At 42.7% G+C, this 24,790-nt stretch overlaps 1 protein-coding gene across 1 annotated transcript; it reads right to left on the bottom strand.

The window, feature by feature from the left end:
* Positions 1–821: 821 nt before the first annotated feature.
* On the bottom strand, positions 822–23,790 carry LOC115808026 (uncharacterized). The gene is made up of 17 exons (XM_030769264.1): positions 23,695–23,790; positions 22,206–22,312; positions 20,042–20,184; positions 19,263–19,426; positions 18,618–18,770; positions 17,836–18,307; positions 17,465–17,566; positions 15,429–15,519; positions 13,783–14,000; positions 13,434–13,676; positions 12,732–12,830; positions 12,236–12,429; positions 10,471–10,645; positions 9,638–9,794; positions 8,956–9,109; positions 6,377–6,488; positions 822–4,137 (listed from the first exon to the last, which is right to left on the bottom strand). The coding sequence occupies exons 1-17, from the start codon at positions 23,707–23,709 to the stop codon at positions 3,947–3,949; spliced, it is 2,790 nt and encodes a 929-aa protein (XP_030625124.1). The 5' UTR covers positions 23,710–23,790; the 3' UTR covers positions 822–3,946.
* Between the last annotated feature and the right edge of the window lie 1,000 nt (positions 23,791–24,790).

Raw genomic sequence — 24,790 nt, 5'->3', positions numbered from 1 at the left:
TCTATACTCTCAGATATACTTTACTTTGATTATTACAATTAAATTTGCTATAGTGTTTATTATTTTTTGTTTAGTGTTGATATTTTAATTTCCCTACTATTACTGCCCAGTGATGGACTTCTAATAAGTAATGAAAAGGAATAATTTAATGCCAGTGAGATGACAGTTCAGTTGGTTTGATCTGAATCTTAAATCTGTAAGGAATTCTCTCATGGCCATGAATATGTAACACCGTCATCAGCTTCACATCATGGGTGACAATGTCAAACTGGACACTTTTAGCGTTTAGTTAAACAGGAGCTGGGCTGAAGGAAGTAGCATGGTAAGACCCAGGATTTACTGTTGTTGTTATACAGACTATGACCGCACATCAAATCCCTGTTTTTAACTCTGTTATACTACAAATACTATGTCTTCAGTCACCACAGAGAGCGCTGTTCTGTTGTCTTAACACTTAGCTTTTTATTAGACTTCAGCAGGGCCAGTCCAGCATTGGCCTCTTTTAGCAATAAGAAGTAAACCTGTCTCTTATTTCTACAGCATACCCACAAAATTACAAAATACAAAATAACACATCTTATTTTGGTCTCTCAACCCTCTCTCAGCACCCCTTTCCCCAAAAACAAACAAACACACGCACGCATGCGCACGCACACACACACACACACACAAAACCCCTTATGTCATATTATGACACTGGCATAAATAAACACAGACACAGACATATATAAATGTTGAACTTTTGTGCAGCAGAAAATGTATGATTTTCAAATATATGATCCAAAAAAAAGTTTACAATGTACTGTTTATTGACGTTTTGATTCAATTTCATTTACAGGTAAAAAATACTCTGACAGCATTCTCATTTGCATTCTGAAAAATAAGCTGTGCATATGAACTCCAGTGCCATGATTAAAGAGACAAATTTGATTAGGTCTTCCTCACATACTTTGGAGGTTAGGCTGTGTACACGTGAAATACATGCATCATATGTGTGCTGGTCCTCACATTTTGTTCAAGGCCATATTCTGATATGATTTTTAACATACAATAACAGGGGGAAACAGGAGGAATTTCAGAAATGACTTCCATTTAAACCAATGGAAGATCAGAGTCATTTACACACCCACACTCACATTATGGCTTTCTGAGGTGGACACATGATTAGTGCTAAGAACTAGCCTCTCTCCACACCAATAACATTCACAGAGAGGAGCACACTGTACACTGTGTGAGAGAGACAAAGACATGCACATATGAGAGATGAAAAAAGTAACCACGGGATTAACCTGTAAACCAATAAATCAACACCAGGCGTCTTTTGTTATTGTTGCTGTTCAGAACTTGTTATAATTCATAAAGTTTTTTGTGGCACTATCTGCACCCTGAGCCTCTGTTCCTGATCTCCCTGCACTCTCCAGTATGTCTCCATCTCACAGGCATCACTGAGTGGAATCACAAATGGATTAAAAAGAAAGAATGGATGGATTACTTAAGAGATGGGAACACAGAGATGATGAGAAAAAGCCTGTTTCATGTCTATAGCATAACATGCAGTTGACTGCTGTTTGTCTGAAGTAAGCAGAAATAGAGTGGGTTTTACTAAGAGAGAGGGTGGAGAGACCTCCCTCACCTGGCACTCCTCTGCCGTAAGACAAGCATACTTTTACCTTCACATCATTCATGATCACATCATTCAGACAGAGGATTACTCTGACCTAGGCTGGTAGAGTGACAGACAAACTGCCAGACACAATCATCTTAAGGGTTTTTGTGTGTGTGTGTGTGTGTGTGTGTGTGTTTGGCTTGGCTTGGTTTGGTTTAGCTCTGGAAGAATACAGTTTTGGAACTACAGTTGTGGGATTAGACAGAGAGGATTATGGATTGGGAGGGTATTTATTTACATAACTGACCAGTTGAATTAATTTCACCTGTGGCCAAACACAATCTGAAACATTAGCATTTTAGCAGCAGAAAGCATTCATGACTACACGCAAATTAGTAACAGAAGAGAAATTACTAATCTGTTTATCATTACTCACTTAATCATGTAAATCTTTTCCTAACATAATGCAGAACCTTTCAAAGCCATATGTCACTTCAGCTCAGCATTTTACATTTATCTATGACATTTTCCATTATCATTTGGAAGCAATAATTAAGTAAGTGCTAATAAATCTATTAAATGAAGAGGGCTGATGTGAATGACAAGCTTCTTTGTATGGTCCTTAAAAGAGGAAACGTGGACTAATTTGAAGTGAATTGTGTCTGAGATCACGGTTGAGCTGTATGAAGAGATAAAAAAGGGTTTTGTAAACAGGCTGGTGTCTGGGCCTGATGTAACTCCAGGAAAGCCAGTCTCACGTCCTCTCACCTGTTTTCAGAGGGAGTGGTGAAGACTGGCATTGGTAAACTAGTCTGTGACAAACAACACTGAGGCTGTGAGCAGCAAGATGAAGTTCAAAACAGCCAAATATAACCAATGACAGGTAATGAGGTCACTGTTATAACTGCTTTTAAACTAAGGATGACAAACATGTGATAAACATAAATACATTTTACAGATCCTTTCACTGTTGAACACTTGCAGAATTATGTAAAAGGTAAAGCAAAAAGGAAATGTAGATACTAAGCTTAAGTTACCTTTGGAGCATGGTTTAGCACGGACTTGAATTTGTTGGGAACAGACATATTGCAGGAGGACTGATGAATCCGGGCATTATGCAATGAGCAGGAGCAGCTTCTTACAGTTCTATGAATAATAATGAGTGCATTTCACGCTCCAGGTGATTTAGACTTCTGTTCCAGGTTAGAACAACATGCTAGCTAGAGTCAACTTTGGCATCTAAACCCAATGCAAGGTTGCTATGGCTACTTCAAACCCATCATACCCATTTACATAAATACATTGTCAAATGTGTACTCGACATACTTGGTCAAAGCATGAACTAGGCTGGTTAAACCAAACGCAATAAAAAAGGCAGGCCAAACGTAAAGCGCTTAAAGTACCTGAGAGGTATACAGACTGATTTCCTAACCGTGGCTGTTTGATTAGGCTGAACATCCGTTGGAAGGGCTACATTAGCTGTTGTAATCTTGTGATGTGGCTGAAGAACAGGTCTGTGTATCTGTTCTCTCTCAGGGCACATACTGACAGGACGTTATGGCCTACAGCTGAGTCCTCACTGCCATCAGAGGATCAATAAACATGATCTTATAGACAAACTGGCACATCAGTCTCATCTGCCACACGATATTTAACGGATCCCAAAACTGTAAACACCGTTGTGTTTTTGCCCCCGTGGTCTGTACTGTTATACATGTACAATTTTGCATCAGTTTTACCCCAGTCACAGGGCACAGTATGTTCATTATGGTTGTCACAAAATCTGGATTGACACTGATCTGATCACTTCCTGCTGATGCAGCCTGCCTGCATTGTTGTAATAATCTTTTTTAGCAATCTTAATTCATCTTCACTGACTACTTACAGTGAACCCCTGAAAAAACAAATGCTGGCAATGAAGAATTGAGGACAGACTCACAGGAGAGGCCATGGTACTACAGCAGTGTGTATTAGTTTGTTCAAGCGGTCTGAGCAGAGTGTGAGAGCGTGTGTTTGACAGATGCAGTGTTGGCTCTGATGGAAAAAGAAAGGACCTGACTGACCCAGGATCAGCCACAGCCTGCTGGGACAGCCTGTTTTAACGGTACCCTCTGAATCAGACTACAGGCAGGATGAACATAAGCATGTTTTTTCTTTCAAACTGGAGTTGTCCTCTTAAAGCAGAGGTAGAACATCCAGCATTCACTGCACTGCAAATGGCAGACAGAGGATTTTTATTCGTGTCATGTCCATGGACCTCATCCAGTCATTAGATGAAAGGACAAGTATGTGTGTGTGTGTGTGTGTGTGTGACAGACAGACTAGGGAGGTGCTAAGCACTCAAGGTCGTAGGTCATTGGACACATCTTCGTCGTCAGAGAGCTGGTCTGGAGGGATGGCGCGGGTGTGGCTGGCACGGACGCTGGTGAGGTGGGTGCAGCCAGAGATGAGGTTGGCAATCCCAGCCAGAGTCACACCAGTGCCATCCAGATTCACCTGATTCAGACGCATGTGACGCAACAGCTTTAACCCTAACAGACAGAGAGAGAAGAAAAAAAAAAGAGATAGAAAGAGAGAAAATGAGAAAACAATAGAGAAAGAGAGAGAAAGAAAAAATGGAGAGAGAGACAGAGACAGAGAGAGAGAGAGAGAGAGAGAGAGAGAGAGAGAGAGAAATGATGTGGTGACACCTTCAGGTCAAAGCCTGGGACTACAATATTATTTTAAGTGTCCACAAACAGGGATTGGACAAAATAATGAAAACACGTGGTATTTCAAGACCTATAAATTTGCTGAGGTTTAGATGTTAATATGATTCCCAGTGATATGTAAACCTTATGTATATGCACAGCAGACATCCTGTGCTTTATGTATTGCCCAAGATTTTTCTCTCTGTAGAGGTCTGCATATTAGTATAAGTCAAAATGTGTGACCTTTCAGACTTCCAAAGAAGGCAAATTGTTGGAGCGCGAATGGCTGGCGCTTCAGTAAGAAAAACTGCTGAGTTGTTTAACATATCTATAGGAACTGTTTCTAAAGTCATGATGGCATACAAAAAAACTAGGGAAAACTAGTTCTGGGAAGCGTAACTCTGGACGGAGGCCAAAACTCTGTGAACGTGACTGCAGAGCACTAAAACGCATTGTGTCAAAAAAAATCACAGGACCACAGCTACTAAAGTGACAGCAGAGCTAAACCAACATCTTGCTAACCCAGTATCAACCAAAACAGTTCGTCGAAAGCTCAGTGCAGCTGGATACCATGGAAGGGCTGCCATTGCAAAACCTTTTCTTTCCCCCATCAATGTTCGAAAACACCTAAAATGGTGCAAAGACCATCAGAAGTGGACAACGGACCAGTGGAAGAATGTCATCTTCTCTAATGAATCATCCCTCACGGTTTTTCCTTGTTCAGGATGAATTTATGTATAGAGGAAGCCAAAAGAAGCCCTTGATTTCGATTGCCTGGAACATCATGAAATCTGGAACGGGTGCATCCGGTTAGCCATTTTCAACAGAACTGCATCAAATTCTGTCTACAATATAACTGTGCACTGCAAAATCAAAGTTAGAATATCAATGAATTAAAAAATGGTAGCAACACAAGATACCTAATTGCTAGACAAGGTACCACACTACAAATTTACGACAACAATTCTGTTCGTATAGACATGTAATGTTCAGCCCATATCATTGTGTCGTCTACAATCAGTTTACTGAGCCAAGGTACACAGGCAAAGCATCGCTTATCTCTATTAGCAGACTCGGTTAGCCAAACGTATTGTGAAGGGATTACATACACTGTAAAACTGAAACTTCATTCTTTCACACCTTACTTATTTAAAGTATGTTGTATCTGTAACGGCCATCTCACAGTTTGGTGCCTCAGAACGTGATAGTTTACATTAGTAACTGTAGACAGAATTTGACACATTTCCGTTGAAAATGGTTAACTGGATACACCCATTCCAGATTTCATGCCATTCCATAGCTCATACGACAGGGGTTCTATGATGGTTTGGGCCGCACTGCATGGCAGGGTTACCTCTAAAGAGTATTTGTCGATTTTGGGTGACCAAATTCACCCACTGGTCCAAACACTCTTTCCAAACACTGGTGCCATCTTTCAAGACGATAATGTGCCAATTCACACTGCTAAAATCATTAAAGACTGGCATGAAGAGCACAACAGTGAAGTTGAAAACTTGGATTGGCCCCCACAATCACCAGATCTTAACATAATCGAAAATCTCTGGTATATTTTGGAGCAGCAAGGAAGGAGCCACTTCCCTTCACCATCATCTCTGAGAGAGCTGGAACAGGTTTTGCTTCAGGAATGGATTAAAATTCCCTTAGCCACTGTCCAAAAGTTGTATGAATCTATTCCTCGACGTATTGAAGCAGTCATTGCTGTCAAAGGAGGACCAACTCGATATTAAATAATAAAACTGTTATTTGACAAGGTGTTTCCATTATTTTGTCCAACCCCTGTATATGGTGAGTTTATAAAAAAGTTATTTCAAAATAACCATTTCATTAAGAACCAATTCACACCTGGACATTTATATTGATATTCTGATTCTGATTTATGATTTGCTGGACCAGCCTGACATAAACAGAGATGAGGGACACAAGTAAAGTGTGTTCATTCAAGTTTTTTTCTTTTTCCTTTCTAATCCTGCGATCTTCTTACAGAAGCTCCACCTGTCCTGCTCTGTCTAGCCATGTTCTGATTGGTGGGTCTGGCCGTGTTCAGGTCTTACGCTCTTACCCTGGTCAGTGATGCGTGTCCTGCTGAGATTGAGTTTCACCAGCTGAGAGCAGTGCACCAGACCTCTTCTCACCACTGTGTCACCAACTTGAGTACTGGCCAGTCCCATCACCTACAGTCACACACCGACAGAGAGAGTGAGAGACACACACACACACACGCACACACACACACACACACACACAGACACACACAGACACACACACGGATACAAGCACACAGGCAGAAAAATCATCCATATGTGTAATAAAATAATGATAGCAAACTAAAGAATGAGTGCGTGTCATTTCTATAACGCTTTGTTTTATTCTAATCTATTTATTTTGCTTTTTTATGTTTTGGAGTTAAATAAGGGATCTGTATAAAGACCACTGGTTTGGTGTCAGTGTCAGTGGTAGCGATAGTGATAGTGTCAGTGTCAGGGATAGTGTTAGTGTCAGTGGTGGTGTTAGTATTAAGGTTAGTGTTAGTGATAGTGTCAGTGATAGTGTTAGTGTTAGTGTCAGTGTCAGTGTCAGTGTCAGTGTCAGTGTCAGTGTCAGTGTCAGTGTCAGAGGTAGCGATAGTGTTGGTGTAAGTTAGTGTTAGTGACAGTGACAGTGTCAGTGTCAGTAATAGTGTCAGTGATAGTGATAGTGATAGTGACAGTGACAGTGACAGTGTCAGTGTCTGTCAGTGACAGTGTTAAGTTCAGTGTTAGTGATAGTGTCAGTGATAGTGACAGTGTTAGTGTTAGTGTTAGTGTCAGTGATAGTGTCAGTGATAGTGTCAGTGGTAGTGTCAGTGGTAGTGATAGTGTTGGTGTAAGTATCAGTGTCAGGGATAGTGTTAGTGTTAGTGATAGTGTCAGTATTAAGTTCAGTGTTAGTGACAGTGTCAGTGTCAGTGTCAGTGATAGTGATAGTGATAGTGATAGTGATAGTGATAGTGTCAGTGTCAGTGTCAGTGGTAGCGATAGCGATAGTGTTGGTGTAAGTATCAGTGTCAGGGATAGTGTTAGTGTTAGTGATAGTGTCAGTATTAAGTTCAGTGTTAGTGATAGTGTCAGTGTCAGTATTAAGTTCAGTGTTAGTGTCAGTGTCAGTATTAAGTTCAGTGATAGTGTCAGTGTCAGTGTCGGTGTCGGTGATGGTGATTGGTGATGGTGATGGTGATTGGTGATGGTGATTGGTGATTGTGATAGTGTCAGTGTCAGTATTAAGTTCAGTGATAGTGTCAGTGTCAGTGTTGGTGTCGGTGATGGTGATTGGTGATGGTGATGGTGATGGTGATGGTGATGTTGATAGTGATAGTGTCAGTGTCAGTATTAAGTTCAGTGATAGTGTCAGTGTCAGTGTCAGTGTCAGTGATGGTGATTGGTGATGGTGATGGTGATGTTGATGGTGATAGTGTCAGTGTCAGTGTCAGTGTCAGTATTAAGTTCAGTGATAGTGTCAGTGTCAGTGTCAGTGTCGGTGAATGGTGAATGGTGAATGGTGATGGTGATGGTGATGGTGATGGTGATTGGTGATTGGTGATGGTGATGGTGATGGTGATGGTGATTGGTGATGGTGATGGTGATAGTGTCAGTGTCAGTATTAAGTTCAGTGATAGTGTCAGTGTCGGTGTCGGTGATGGTGATGGTGATGGTGATGGTGATTGGTGATGGTGATGGTGATAGTGTCAGTGTCAGTATTAAGTTCAGTGATAGTGTCAGTGTCGGTGTCGGTGATGGTGATGGTGATGGTGATGGTGATAGTGTCAGTGTCAGTGTCAGTGTCAGTGTCAGTGTCAGTGTCGGTGTCAGTGTCAGGGATAGTGTTAGTGTTAGTGATAGTGTCAGTATTAAGTTCAGTGTTAGTGATAGTGTCAGTGTCAGTATTAAGTTCAGTGATAGTGTCAGTGTCAGTGATAGTGATAGTGATAGCGATAGTGATAGTGATAGTGATAGTGATGGTGATGGGTGATTCGTGATGGTGATGGTGATGGTGATAGTGTCAGTGTCAGGGATAGTGTTAGTGTTAGTGTTAGTGTCAGTATTAAGTTCAGTGTTAGTGGTAGTGATAGTGTCAGTATTAAGTTCAGTGTTAGTGGTAGTGTCAGTGTCAGTATTAAGTTCAGTGATAGTGTCAGTGTCAGTGTCAGTGTCGGTGTCGGTGGCGGCGATGGCGATAGCGATAGTGATGGTGATAGTGTCAGTGTCAGTGTCAGTGATAGTGATAGTGTCAGTGGTAGCGATAGTGTTGGTGTAAGTATCAGTGTCAGGGATAGTGTTAGTGTTAGTGATAGTGTCAGTATTAAGTTCAGTGTTAGTGACAGTGTCAGTGTTAGTGTTAAGTTCAGTGTCAGTGCCAGTGATAGTGACAGTGTCAGTGATAATGATAGTGTTAGTGTTAGTGTCAAGTTCAATGTCAGTGACAGTGACAGTGACAGTGACAGTGTCAGTGTCAGTGATAGTGTTAAGTTCAGTGTTAGTGATAGTGTCAGTGATAGTGACAGTGTCAGTGTCGGTGATAGTGTCAGTGATAGTGACAGTGTCAGTGTCAGTGATAATGACAGTGATAGTGTCGGTGTTAGTGTCAGTGTTAGTGTTGGTGTACCTGTAGGTGGGGCAGGTGGATGACAAGGTTTGCCACCCCTCGGCTGGTGATGGCTGTGCGGTCCAGACACAGCTCAGTCAGCTCCTTTAGGCTACACAGCGGAGGAAGCCCTACATCTGTCACCTGAGTGTTGCTAAGAGACAGCTTCTTCAACCTATCACACCAAAGGAGATTTCATCATTGGTAAAAAGTTAGCAGCTTAAGTGTACTGAAGACATTTCAGCACCAGATAAGCTATCCTCCACAGCAACCCTTAGCTATTTTCCAAAAGACAGATTTAAAAAACATGTTGAAAACATTGAGAGTGTTCACTGAAACTGTCCATTCAGCATGACCAATAGCCATAAACTTTATTAGCTGCTGTTAGCTAGTGTTAACAATGCTAATGTTAGCAAACAATCCAAAAAGATAGCAAGGTGCAAACATACAGGAGAAGAGCTACAGGTAAAGAAGACCCTCAACAGTTTTTACTCTGGATCTAGTGGATCACTGGATCTACTGTTATTGTGTCTTACATGACTCCAGTTGTTTGAACTGCTCAACAGTGATTCCTAAAAGTGACAGGTGTGCAAAAAATGGCTTTCCCAGTGAAATGGCCTCCCCAGTGAAAACAGTAAACCAGAGCCCTGTAGAGTGAGACAAACTCCACCCTGTGCAGTGGTATTCAGTGAAGGCAGTGGACCTGTTCATGCTGGCAAGTTGAGCAACGCCCTGGTCAGTGACGTGTGTGTAGTCCGTCAGGTCTAGCTCTGTTAACAGGACCTGTCTGGACAGGAAGGCCAGTCCACTGTCCGTGACGGAGTGCCTGTTTGGCAGGACCAGCTGCATCAGTCTGAGACCTGTAACAGACATCACATAGCAATGTCAGTTTACTATATCCCAAACAATCTGAGACAAAATGCAGGCAAATTATTCCCATTTTCCTCTAATCTGGAATCTCCACTTCCCTCTGTTAGTGTGACTCACTGTCAGTGTAGAGAGATTCTGACTACTGCATACTGAAAAAGACACACTCAGCCGACCGTTTTGCTTTCCAGTCAACATATCCAGCTTGCAACGCACTATGTGTGTAGAGAATTACAAGGGAATTACATTCACAGTTGTATGGATGCCACATCAACACTAAGAGCCCCTGAAGTGTGATGGTGGGGAGAGAAGCCTGCCCTCATTGAACACAACTAGTTGTGTCCTTTGTAAGGCCAGACCAGTCGATGGTACGCACTGGTCTACACTGGACATGACCACAACAGCACCCACAGGCCTAACACATCAGCTAATGAAACCAACAAAAACACAGGCATTCACACCTTAGACAGCCTGACACAGCACCTGAGAAAAATGCATCTGAGCAAAATCTATTGCTAGTAAACAAAAAACATAGTATGATATCATGCCTGCCTGTATCACACTCACACACACACACACACACACACATTCATACACACACACACACACAAACAAACAAACACACACACAAGCTGTATATTCCAGTCTCTTGACTACCAGGGGACTTGCCTGAGATAATCTCCAGAGCAACGTTTCCATCGGCAACGGGGATGCCAGCCAGGCTGAGTGCGGAGAGGTTAGGATGGGTTGCTAGGTGCTGGAGGGAGTCTTCCTGCACACCTGTGCCGTCCAAGTACAGTGTATGCAGACTGCACAGCTCTGCTAGTGCTGACAAGTCATTCACCTACACACACAGAGAGAGCACACGTTTATGTCTATTAACACACACACACACACACACACACACACACAGAGTACATGCTTTTATGTCTGCTATACACAGAGAGAGAGAGAACCTCACATGTTCATGTATATTATACAGAGAGAGAGAGAGAACCTCACATGTTCATGTATATTATACAGAGAGAGAGAGAGGACCTCACATGTTTATGTCTGTTATACACACAGAGAGAGGACCTCACATGTTTATGTCTGTTATACACACAGAGAGAGGACCTCACATGTTCATGTATATTATACACAGAGAGAGAGAGGACCTCACATGTTCATATATATTATACACAGAGAGAGAGAGGACCTCACATGTTCATGTATATTATACACAGAGAGAGAGAGGACCTCACATGTTTATGTCTGTTATACACTCAGAGAGAGAGGACCTCACATGTTTATGTCTGTTATACACTCAGAGAGAGGGGACCTCACATGTTTATGTCTGTTATACACTCAGAGAGAGAGGACCTCACATGTTTATGTCTGTCATACACACAGAGAGAGGACCTCACATGTTTATGTCTGTTATACACACAGAGAGAGAGAGGACCTCACATGTTTATGTCTGTTATATACACAGAGAGAGGACCTCACATGTTTGTGTCTGTTATACACACAGAGGGAGAGAGAGCACCTCACATGTTCATGTCTGTTATACACACAGAGAGAGGACCTCACATGTTTATGTCTGTTATACACACAGAGAGAGGACCTCACATGTTTATGTCTGTTATACACAGAGAGAGAGAGAGCACCTCACATGTTTTTATGTCTGTTATACACAGAGAGAGAGGACCTCACATGTTCATGTCTATTATACACAGAGAGAGCTGTGCTGTGCTGTGTTGTTAATGTTGTGTGAGAGTTGATGTGTGCAGTGGATTGTGTCTGGGCTGTGTTTTACTGAGGTGTGTTTGATGTTGTCTGCAGTGGATTGTGATTGGGCTGTGTTGTTACTGAGGTGTATTTGACTCTGTGTACAGTGGATTGTGATTGGGCTGTGTTGTTACTGAGGTGTGTTTGATGTTGTCTGCAGTGGATTGTGATTGGGCTGTGTTGTTACTGAGGTGTATTTGATGCTGTGTGCAGTGGATTGTGATTGGGCTGTGTTGTTACTGAGGTGTATTTGATGCTGTGTGCAGTGGATTGTGATTGGGCTGTGTTGTTACTGAGGTGTATTTGATGCTGTGTGCAGTGGATTGTGATTGGGCTGTGTTGTTACTGAGGTGTGTTTGATGTTGTCTGCAGTGGATTGTGATTGGGCTGTGTTGTTACTGAGGTGTATTTGATTCTGCGTGCAGTGGATTGTGATTGGGCTGTGTTGTTACTGAGGTGTATTTGATTCTGCGTGCAGTGGATTGTGATTGGGCTGTGTTGTTACTGAGGTGTATTTGATTCTGCGTGCAGTGGATTGTGATTGGGCTGTGTTGTTACTGAGGTGTATTTGATGCTGTCTGCAGTGGATGGTGATTGGGCTGTGTTGTTACTGAGGTGTATTTGATGCTGTGTGCAGTGGATTGTGATTGGGCTGCGTCCTTACCTTGGTGTGTTTGATGCTGAGTAGGCGGAGCTGTGGCACACAGGTGGGCAGCATGGCCAGTGTGGTCTCAGTCACGGCTGTCTGATTAAGACTGAGCTGGCAGAGTGATGAGGGAGCAGACTGCAGGTATGCCACCATGCCTATATCGCTTACTTTGGTCTGATCCAGGGCCAGGAAGGACAGGCTCTTGAGTGCTGTGGACCAGAGAGAGTTATGGTGAGGTACATACCATGGACATGTTATTAATATACAGCAGGCTTTTTTTATCACGCCTGTTATTACAGCTGTTTCATGCATGTTTCTATATCCACTGAAAACAATGAAAAACACAATTAATTATTCACACAATTAGTGAGTGAAATTACTAGCCCGCTACAGAGAGAACACAAACGACTCAGTAAATGGTCTACATATGCCTCACATACAAATTCACAGTTGTATAACAGTCAAGCAGTGTGTATGCGAGAGAGAGAGAGAGAGAGAGAGAGAGAGAGACCTGTGAGGTGTGGCAGACAGCTGTCTGTGAGCTTGGTACAGGATGACAGGTTGACAAGCTGGAGTTTCACTAAACCTGACAGCACAGAGAGTCCAGCATCTACAGCAGACAAAAACAACATGAGTCAATTAACTCAACATCACACCAGAGTTAAAAAAAAAAGAAAATAGCACACCCAAAATAGAAGAGAAATTTATTCAGGTCAAGGAAAAGTCATAGTCAAATGTCACAAGGTAAACAAGACTGAAACTTTTAACACCCCAATATGAACTCAAATGTTTTTGTTTTTTTTAATATGTTGCAACCAGCCGATGAGAAAACTGTGTGTACAGACATGGTCTGACTGGTTTTGTAGGCCATGAAGTGACCACTATGTTCAGATTATGAACATGTCATTAGAGGAGCAGACTCAGGTTAGACTGCACACAATCCTGCCCTCAACTCAAAACAACACGCCAAAATCACTGGAACAAAAACCACATTAAGACAGCAGGACTCTCTCCAGCACTGTTCTGACTAATTAAGGCTTAAGGCTTCAGGCTGAAGCACAATACCAGACCACTTTATAAAGGCAATCAGCACTACATCTTCCCACAGCCAGTGAAGAAGTTATTATTGCAGCTACAGGTTGCCTGAGGCATTGCCATTCACTTTTTTCCCCCTAGCTCTCTCTATACACAGGTTTTGGGTTAGACTGTATACCTGTGATAAGTGGGGAGTTGACCAGACTAAGGTGCTTGAGTGAGGTAAAGGCTCGTAGTTGCCGTAGCAACTCATTGGTGGAGTATGGATAGCAGTTGAGGACAAACTTCTGCAGTGGGCAGCCAAAAAAGAGTTCCAGTGTGCGTGGGCGGAGGAGTCTCTCTCGGGCCATGTGACCCAGCAGGAGTTCTGCTAACCCTGGGGTCAGACACGCTAGACTGCTGCTGTACTGCATACTTGGTGCTGAGAGAGAGAGAATAAGGGAAAAGAGAGAGAGAGTGGGACAAAATGGAAAGCATTAGACTGAAGACTGAGGTGTAAGTGTATGTGTGAGTGTTTCTCCACTAACCTGTCATTAGACTGACTGTTGCTCGTGTAGCCATATCACAGAGTGAGGGGACAGTGGGGGCTCTAAAAGGCTTTTTGGGGGGTGAGGGGTGACCCTGGGGTGCATGAGGGTCTTCTTGATTGGCAGCTCTCTGTAAACGCTCGACTGCTGCCTGACCGGCTGCTCCTGGCAACACTCGCACCTCCTCATCGTCAGCAGGATCATCTGCTACAGCCTCTCTGCAGAGTGCGCGCACACACACACATGCGCACGCCATACACACACCCGCGCACACATATACACACACGCAAACCATACATACATTTGAAAGAAAAATATTGTACTTTTCACCTCACTAAATTTCCATGAAGGTTCTCATTACTCATTACTTTGAAGCATAGCTTTGAATTCAGCTGATGAATTTTCTTTTCCAAAATGCAACAGGCCACATTGTGTTCGTCACAGGAGAAAAACAAATCGCAGTAAACTACTCCAATGCTGTCAGTCAAGTGCGTGCTGCATTTTGTTAACAACTGAACTTGGCAGTTTTACTGATGACTGCTACTACAGCAGACAAAGATGATTAAGATAAAGGTTCCTCACCAGAGCATCCATGGCCATTTCTTAAGTCCATGTTTGAGATTTTTGAAGTCAACTGGTTTCCAATCTAAGTGCTTCCTGTACTCATTTGCGCGCTGTGCTCGCCTAACTTTTTTCGTAGGTGGCTGTGATGTAGTGCTCACTGCTCACTTACAATCATATTTGCCGCAGTAGATACGAGATGCCACTTGAAAATCATGATTAATATGTTTGTGAATGTGTGACAAATCTGGTGACAGAGGCAGATCACAACTGTAACTGTTAACACAGTGTGTGAACTTGTACGGAAACCACTTAGCTTGGAAACCATCTGGGACATAGCACTAGACCTGTGTGACTCCACTGCTGACGCATACTAATTGTTAGCTGGCGAAAATGCCGAGTTAACGTTACTGACAAAAGTCCTTTCAGATATATATGCTTTAATCTTGTCAGATAAAAACAGTACTAATAGTAAGGTCACGCAAAGGCAGTGGATTCATGTAGGACCTGGTCCTAATAAGAAGGGGGGGGGGGGGGGGCGCTGGAATCAAACGGTGACGAGGATCATCCAGCTGTTTCATATTTCAGGCAATGCTATGTAGTAGAAGTAAAATTAACCTAGCCTACAACATTATGACGTGTTTATCCTTTTAAGGCCCATCTGAGTTAACCTAGGGCCTATTTAACTGAAGCTATACACTGTCTTTTATAGAGGAAGCATTTGGTTCAACTGTGTTTCTATAGGCTTTGTAGCATATTCCACAAGCTTTTTATTCTACAGGTTCTAGAAGCAAGTCAGTGCATTCTGTAGATTGTTTCAGAGTCATTAGGCTCTGTAAATGCATTGTGGCAAAAATACGTGTTGACATTAAGAAGAAAATGTACTTTTGAATACTTAAGTATTTTTAAAAGCAAGCACTCCAGTACTTTAACTCGAGTAGAAAATTTAACTGAACAACTTTTACTTGTCTTGGAGTAACATTTGACCAGGAGTATTTATACTTTGACTCAAGTAATGGGGTTGTCCACCTCTGCGAGACAGTACCTGAGGTGGTTAAACACTGTGTTAAGGTGTGAGACAGTACCTGAGGCGGTTTCCTTGGTCTGGCCAGTGATGCCGCGGTTCTAGTCCACCCTGGAACCGGTTTTCGGGGAAAAAGGGCAGACGGGGCAGGCCTGTCGGGGAACACCAGTTTTATCAGTTCCATCAGTCTACACTACAAACCATAACTTACAGCATTATAACATGAACTGCACTGCACAGTCTGTAGCTCACTACAGACAGGTGATGCTGAAACACACTAAGGCAGAAGATCAGAATGTAATTGTTCTAATCATTACAACTGCTCAGCCGTGAAATGTATTCCATCAAAAAATTAAAAATGAATGATGGTAGCCTAAAATACAGCCAGCAAACCATAAACAGTTTGTTACCAAATTACATTTTATCCCTTCACACTGCTGGATGGTAATGTGTGAAACAAACTATGAATAAAGAAGAAACACCATATTACACATCTTCTCTTACTCCCTGGCCACTGCCCCATCTTTGCACCTTCATATAACGTTTGAAAATTAGAACACTATACACTGTAAAACTACCATTCTCCAACCCCCAGAGCTCTCTCAAAGCCATCAACAGAATGCTAAAATAAGATGTAGTCTAAAAATGCTGCCTAATCTGCACACTTCTAACTGTCATTAAAGTAAAGGCATGTCATTATCCTACTGAAAGTTAAGTTCACATGTGGAAATGTGCATTCCTATGACTGTAAAGTCTAATATCACACAACAACCCAGCCCCCCCCCCCCATCCCATTAAGCTTGCCGTTTTCCAACCCGCCCCAATGAAGAATTAATCTAACTGACCGGCTCATTTATTACACCAGAGCATTAGGAAAAGGTGAGAAATCTGCTGTACCACGCCCATGAGGACTACACTCTGGCATCAGCACTACAAACACTGATACAGCACTGGGCTGACATGTGTTTGAACCTCAGCACATTTGAACCACTGTTTGTATTGTTACACTATACCCGTTCAGTTATAACACTCAACTGCACAGTACTCTAGTTTCTAACACTCTAGTTTACTGTCCTCTAATGTATAACACTCCAGTTTACTGTGGTCTAGTTTGTACCACTATAGTTTACAACATATGAAACAGAAAACTGCAACAATAAACACTCAGGATGTAAAAAAATATATATACACAGGGCATTTGACTTCAGAAAGGACTATAGATAAACTAGAAACAGACATACATTTGGGAGAGATCTGTAGCTTCTTTCCATTAGCAGACTTCTACTGAATTTCCCTGCTGTCATTTCACACTGAAACACTACTTACCATATCAATCTTCATGCATTCTTAAAATAAAACTTCTGTAAACCTCCAATTCATTAGATCAAGCATAAGGTCACATTCCAAAACTGCCAAAATAGAACTTTTCAGTAAACAGTGACAGAACTTCCATTTAAGATCATCTGTGACACCATCATTGCACTCTGAGAAAAAGGCCCATAAACCCCGCAACACTGCAATTAGTACATGCCTCTGATCAGCATTTCCCGCTTTCCCTCTCTGGTCTGAATCCAAAACCCAAAACTCAAAAAAAAAAGGTTGACGCTCACTCCTCTGCGCTCCCTCTGTGCTGGCTATGGCTTTGTCTCTGTAAAGTGCTTCCCAAAAGAACACAAGCTCAGAGAGAAAGGGAGCCTAGTGCTTCCAGTGAGGAATGAAAGAGAACAGGAGATGCCTGCCAGACCAGCATGTGCTCCACAGTCAGTGGAGTCACATTTGGAGGTGGGATTTAGTCCGAACCGGCCCCAAAGTGGGACAGGCACGGACATTCAACTCTTTCCCAATCTTACAGACTGCTATAGCTCTCTTCTGCATATGTGGGTCATGCAGCTAATGACTAGGCTCCTAGCTTATCCCGATAGCCTTTTGAGTTGAAAAGTGAACTCAGGAACCTATTCCAAGCGTGCCCAGGGGAGATGACGAAAGAGCAAAGCATGCATCAGATCAGAGATCTCTGTGGAAAAGTGCTGGCTCATCACGGCCAAGCTGGAAGCCAACATGTTGATGTAATCACTCAGAGACGGGAGGGAGCTGTACCATTGAGAAGGGGGTTGGGCACTCCTTCTTCCTCCGGTTGTTCTTCATCATCAGAGCGCTCCTCATCTTCCCCATCCCCCGGGACTAGTTTCTGGCCTCGTCCTATTGAAGAGAACGTCTACGTGACTTAAAAAGAACATAACTTTGTTTTAACTCCAAGCTTAAAGAGTTACATAACAGACCCTGTAAGAGGCCTCTCTAATCCCCAATACCATATGTACGGGAATATGTCTGAAGCTGCGTGAACTTTGGACAGAGTGAGTACTGTGAATTTTGAACAATCCAAACAAACTGAACAAAGCCATATATGCATACGAGTTTGAAACATTAGTGTGATGTGTATTGTGGGGGAGGTCGCAGGTCACACTTACCCCAGCGGTGGGACGAAGCTGAGAGAGGTCGTCCTGCACCCGGTATACCAGCATACCCCACGGCCTCTTCCCACAGGTGATGTGGCAAAGCCCGGGGCTCCTCCAGTGCCACACCCTCCATGCCCACAGCCGCAGCGTCTTGCTGATGTTGTTGTTGTTGTTGAATGTTTGGCAGCGGTGGCAACAGCTCTTCCTCTTCTTGAGGCTTCTCAGGGTGGGAAGTGGGGCTGGGCGTGTCTAGGGGTGTCTCAGGGGGTGTGGTCTGGATACAAAGGGCAGCGTTTGGTGTGAGCCCCAGTGCGCGCAGGGAGCAGGCCAGCTCTGCCTCACCAAAACGCTTGCGTGGGAAACCTTGCAGGAGAGAGAAGGCCGGCAACGAGGGATGGCGTCCGGTGATGTGCTCCACCACGTTACGAAGAGGTGTGTCAGCGGGAAAACGTTCACGCATGGATTCACCAGAGGGAAGACGAATCTAAAATAGCCACATAAAACATGATTACAAGCCAGCATGCAGTGCAGCTGACAAGGCCAGTAAAACAAGTACTTAAACCAATTCAGCAGGGAGCTGATAAGTAGCTAAACCACTATGGTGAGGAGTGAAACTAGTACAGTGAGGAGGTAAACCAATACAGGCTTTGCATCAGTACAGGTGTATTAGGGCCATGTATCCATGACAGGATGTCTGCTGTATTACTATTAATGCACTCACTGCTAGGTCAGAACTATGGCAAGGAGAGAGAGAGAGAGCTGATCTAGGACCAGTTAGCCCTGGTGTCCCTCACCATGAGGATGCACTGGTTGTCCACGCTGGTCTGGATTCGTCCTCCCAATCTCTGGCCCTGACTGCTGGAAGGGGAAGGGTCGTGTGTGGCCTCTGCCTTCTCCTGCTGACTGCGTCTGTCCTCAGCAATCCTCTTCAGCACCAGCTCACGCTCCTGAAGGTTAGACGCCAGCATTAAACACAGAACAAAGATCAGCAAGAGGAACACAGCGCAGGAAGCTGAGAGAATCAAGATTCTGATGTCTTAACCTTTGTCTTATCCATCTGCACACTGTGAAATTTACAAGAACTCCAAACTGTCTATAGTCAACATCAGAGACCATTGGAAAGTCAAAGTCTCTTATATTTAGTAATCCAAAGTTTTTCAATAAACATTCATCAGCTCCCATATTCAGAAACTCATGGATGGAGACATGAATTTTGAAAAAATTCATAAAATTTAGCAAAGTTTGTGTCTCTATCCATCTCTTTTGTTCACATCTCCGACCATGTGGTTTGCTGTATGTGATTTCATGCATTCCAACAGAAAGAAAAAAAATTCTAGGCCTATAAGTCTCAACATCTGTGTTGAGTTGTAAAAGTAAGTAGGCCCCCATGGCTTTGACCTAGATTTTGATATTAAGTCTTTTTCCAATATTGCACACACCTGTTTCTTCTGTCTCCTCTCCGCCCTGGCCTCCTGAGCCACTCGCTGTCTCTGCTGCTCCTGGAAATTACTCCTGTCCTGCTTGATTCGCGTCTCCAGAGGAGGTGGGACAGGTCCAGCTTTAGAAGGGCTTGCAGGAGCGGCTCCCAAGACCAAAGAAGGGCCTTCAAACGAGACCATTTATAACTGATATGTTGAAGCACCACTTTTTACAGACCGAATGCAACCCACAAACTAAATTCTCTGTGGATTGCAATGGCATTTTTTTAACATAACATGAACATTTTTTGACACAATCCACTGAAATAAACACATTTATTAGAGCAGTCCTTACCAAGTGTCTCCAGCGAGCAATAGCAGTAAGAGAGATATTAATGGAATATAAAAATAAAATCTGTGCAACTCCTGGAAATTTTACACTGGAAAAATACACATTTGCTGTGTCAAGGTCAAACTGGTTGTTGTGTGATCAGACACTGAGACTGATTTTTGCTATATGATCCATTCACTGAGGGCTTGTCAAACATAGGAGCACGCAGTGTTTTCACTTACATCTACACTGCACATATCAGTATACATTAAAAAAAACCAACAACAACATATAATCGACTGATTTAACAGAGCTGACATTTGTATCAAAGTGCGTTGTTTATTCATGTAGCTTATTGGTCCAATCAGGGAAGGGATATTTGAAAGTGACATTTTTGCAGGTTACTAGGAGTCAGTGTTGACTCTTTTTGACAACCTGACATATCAGATTTTTTTTTGTGACAACATACCTGTTCCATCTGATGGACCAGCGTCTGATGTGCATGGATCCCTGGCATCTTTGGGAGGATTAAAGGCAGAAAATGCTGTGCCTGATGGCTGGGATGACGGCTTTACCAGCTTATGCCTCGGACTGCCCCCACCCTGCAAAAGCCTACAACCACCAGGATCATGGGAGAGAAGAGAGAGAGAGAGGGAGGAGTGACTGCTTGTGAATGTGTTGTGAGCAGATGTGTGGAGACATAGGCGTCGACGGGTGCTTGGACTGTAATGCTATAAGCTTTAAACTGTGTAAAAACCGATATAAGCAGTCATGTCAGTCAGATGTCATTCTTCTAAGCAACAACCACATCAATACGAATAAAAATGATTAACAAACAATTCCCTCTAACAGCAAGCAAGTAAAATGAATGCCAAATAGAGAAACTGGCACAAGAAATCAACAAATACAACATACATGATGCAAATCGGTACACTGATTGCCACTTCAACGAGCAGAATAATGCAACAGACTTAAATATAATTCAAACGCTCTTATACAGCCACAGGCTTAATTAAGTAATTAAAGGCTTAAGTAAGTAATTAAAAACTTTTGGACATTTTGGAGAATGTTTAAAATGGAGGACGATGGCATGTGTATAATATTAGTTAACTTTGCAACAGCCTTGATTTCAAATTTCAAAGTAAAAGCTAATGCAGGGCTTTTGATTGGTCACTTTTGACTGTATGGCCTAGAGCAGGGGTGTCAAACTCCGGTCCTGGAGGGCTGGGGTCCTGCTGTTTTTCTTGTAGACCAACTAAATAGAATCTCTGATTTGCCTAAGAGTGTCCACACCTGTTTTCAAGGTGAAAATCAACAGGTAACTAAGAGGTGAAAACAAAAATCAGCAGGACCCTGGCCCTCCAGGACTGGAGTTTGACACCCCTGGCCTAGAGCCAATAAGGTCACGTCCTCACCTGTCGGTTAAAGATGATGTTTTTAGAGAAAAAGCAGTGGCTGTAAGTGCCCAGGAGCTGTTGGGCCACAGAAACGTTTCCAGAGTACAAACAAAGTTCACTGCACATAATTTCCAGGTGGGTGCTCACCATTTCTCTTGGGTGCGCAAGTTCCCAAGCACCCACGGAATCGGTGCCTATGTGTGGAGGTACAGTAATGGGTCCCTGACTCTCTAGTTTACTCTTTTATTTGAACAGAGCATGGACAGAACTGAACTGCTCTCATTAGCAGGGCATGAGCTCTCACACAGATATTAACACAAACTAACCACCAAACATAAATGTTTAAGTAATCTTCCAAAGTAGCCAACTGCAGTCTGTGAAGCCACTGGGTTTTTCAGTGCATAGTCATGGGTTCGTGAGACTTCCAGCTACAGCCTCTGTCTAAGTAGAAAAAATGAGGTGTGTGATGAATTCTGACAGGCTGATTCTGAAAACAGCACCAGGCCATTTGGAGTGCAGTTCTGACAGAGGGAGTGTGGCATCCTGAAGTCCACACTGACTCAAAGGCAATGAGTTGAAGTCTCAGCACTGCTTGCATGGATTTGGCCAATATCCATGTTACTCAAGGTTTCTAAACAATATCAGCTGACTGCAAAATCTCAGTTAAAAAAAAAAAATTACTCCACCTACCGTCAGAACAAGAGACACTCACAATATCCCTGACCCAACAGACAGCACAAACTCATAAAATCCCCATGACTCTTTCTCAATGAATGTCGATTTGACATGATGAAGCTGGAAATACGCACAATGCAGCAGATGTGATGATGTGCTTTTCACTAAATATCCTGAAGAATGCTATCATTAATCCATGAACTGTGATGAGGTTTGTATTCATAAAATATCTCAAAAGAACGCATACTGATCTAAGGTCCAAGTCAATCTGCACTGATTTTAGTAACAGCAGTAAAACAGAGTCATGAAACAGATCCTAGATCAGCCCTCCTGCCCATCTATCTCTCTCTTTAAAAAAAAAAAAAAAAAAAAAGAAAAGAAGAAGGGGCACAATCTGTCAGAGTGAAGCACAGCCCATGGTGACTCAGTGCTGAGTACAGGGGCTTTCCAACGTAGTGTCTTCTTTTCACCACAAAGTGATGAGGGAGCAGAGTGAAACCAGGGAAATGGTGCTGTTTAATATCACTGGCCTCTGGCCCAGGGGAAGATAAGTGTTCTCACCATTCTGCTGCCTCTGGCACAGAGAAGTGACCTGCCTGCATGGCAGCCTGGATCTGCTCCTGACTGAAACCCATCTCCCCGAGTGTACAGAGGAACTCCCCGATGGTCTGAGAAACCAATCACAAACAAGCAATCTCATTAACAAAAAATAAGCTCACAGTCAAAACAACTTACTGAAATAATGACTTAATGTTTACTTCTGTCTCCAATCAAATACACATGTTAGGTATGGAGAAACGTTATTTTATATAAACACTTTGCAGGCCAAGTTAGTGGGTTAATCTACATTGTGTGACACTGCTGTACCATAGTATTGATTGGACTGAATGTTGTCATATTAAGTGACTGACTGGTAATTACCTGACTGTGTTACACTAAAGTCAAGACCCTCCAGATAGATAGTCAGACCGTGTACTGGCCAATACCAAGGGTCAGCTACACTCAAATGTAGGTGAACATTGAGTGCAAACAGTTGTCCTAGTTTGAGTACTCGAGTTCTGTCGACACTCTGATATCAGGGTCGAGGTTATTATGTTGACTATGTCCAGATCAGTGACAAGCTTCAGTGTGGACTCGGTGATCAGCCAGAGAAGCTGCCTGTCTACGCAAGAATATACATCGTCCCCAAACTCCGCTCTCGTACGGAGACGCGTGAAGAGAACACAGTTGCAAAAGCATAAATGGGAATTTGAGCTGCTGTCAATACAGTGACGAACCGTAGCACACTAACCGCGTTTCAGGATTAACGGCACAGAGTCTTGAACAATGCAGTGATTAATAACCGAGAGCTTGCATCTTGTGTAACTTGTGCAACTGAACACATTCGCTCGGTAAACCACTGCAGTAGACCTACACTGACCTAGGAGCATGTTAAAACCGATTAGCTAACGTTTGGCAGATGTAACCTATCATAAAGCACCGTGCCTTAGTCAACTAATTCGCGAGTGACATTCGCTTAGATTTTATGAGGAAATTAAACCAACTTGACACAAATTGCTGAAAAATATTTCATTGTGTTAGCTGACAAATTTGACTAACCCACAGGCTACACAACTGCAGCGTCTAACTGTAAAGTTTTCGGGCAAAGTTAGCAACTAACAGCGTGCTCGGACAGCTAAAAATTAGAGTCAGTTTTTGTCTGAAATCGACTTTTTCTTGCATATCGGACAAGCTAACTAACTGTTACGGTTCACAGAGGCTTATCAGTTAACAGATTAGCCGTGCTGTCACCACTGGCTAACAGGCTAGCGTATGCACAGTACAGTACCCTTCAGAGACAGAAGAGAACTAAAGACGGAATTCGAGGGGGTGTAACTGTGTCTTAGACAATAAAAACAATTATCTGAATGACAGTACGATCATAATACTAGTATTTTAAGTCGTTTTTTTCTGGCGGGGTAGAGGTGACTAATCAGCTGACAGGATATTTAAACAACAAAACCTTTAAAATAGTTTCGCTTTATACAGCTTCAGACAAGTTAAATCTCACCGACGTGGAGTCCATGAGTCCAGTTTCAAGGATAACACCAAACTGTTTCTGTCCAGTTTCGTAGTGTGATCATTAAATTCGACTATTTTGGGTCACTCTGTGGCTTATTGATTGTCTAGCTGTATAGCAAGCCGCAAGCTTTAGCTACAAGTAGTAGCTACACAGATGATAGGAAGTGAGAGTCAAGATGGAGAGCTCCTATTATACAAAGGTATTACACATAGGCGTCTGACCAAATAAGGCAATAGTAAGAGGAAGTTGGTTTTGTTTTATACTTCGAATGTTGATGTAAGCGCAGTGTGAGGCAATAAATTTCTTGTTTTCTTACAGATATCAAATGTTTAGATAGTTCTCGGTTCATGAAACTTAATTTTTGCAAGCACAAAAACAACCAAGAGCAAAGAAGCCATAGTAAACCAATATTTTAATACAAAATGGTCGCTGCAACGATAACTTTATTTGGGGCAAGTGGTTTAACTTGATTTGAGTTTATTAGGATTAACTCATGTAAATTAATAGAATTGTGTCCTCTCATTATCTGACCTGCAAATACAAAAGGAAATTATTCGTATGTTGGTGTGAATAACATTTCCTCTTGTTCTTCTCCCCTAACCGCATGGGGAGGGCTCCCATTGCAATACAAACAGTTAGCGATCTGATCTATTTCTACAATCTGCAGCGCAAGGAAGTCCTGTCTGTCTACCCTCCGTGCAATCTATGCAATCTGCGGCATTGGGAGTTCTATCCATCATTCTCTGCACCCATGTTATCATATAATTAGGAATTTTGTCCACAAAGTTTGGGTGATGTTTAACACAGTCTTCCCTGCATAGAATTATATTCCCGTCAAAACATGATGCAAACGTACGGCTGTGATAAGTAAATCTACAACTGACGTGTACAGACGAAAACAACAAGAGGCAAGAGGAAAATACCGATTTATAAACGGAAACGGATCATTCGTACAGATACAACACCTACTGACATATAGTTCAATTGATTCCGAGACAACGGAACGCCTCCTAGACAACACGTGGACTGTGAATCACTTCCTCTGCAGGGACATTTAAAGAGAAACGCATCTGAACCCAAGTCT

The sequence above is a fragment of the Chanos chanos genome, chromosome 3 (genome assembly GCF_902362185.1).
Source record: "Chanos chanos chromosome 3, fChaCha1.1, whole genome shotgun sequence".
NCBI classification, from domain to species: domain Eukaryota; kingdom Metazoa; phylum Chordata; class Actinopteri; order Gonorynchiformes; family Chanidae; genus Chanos; species Chanos chanos.
The sequence above is the reverse complement of the archived record's forward strand: the minus strand, read 5'-3'. Positions and strand labels throughout refer to the sequence as shown.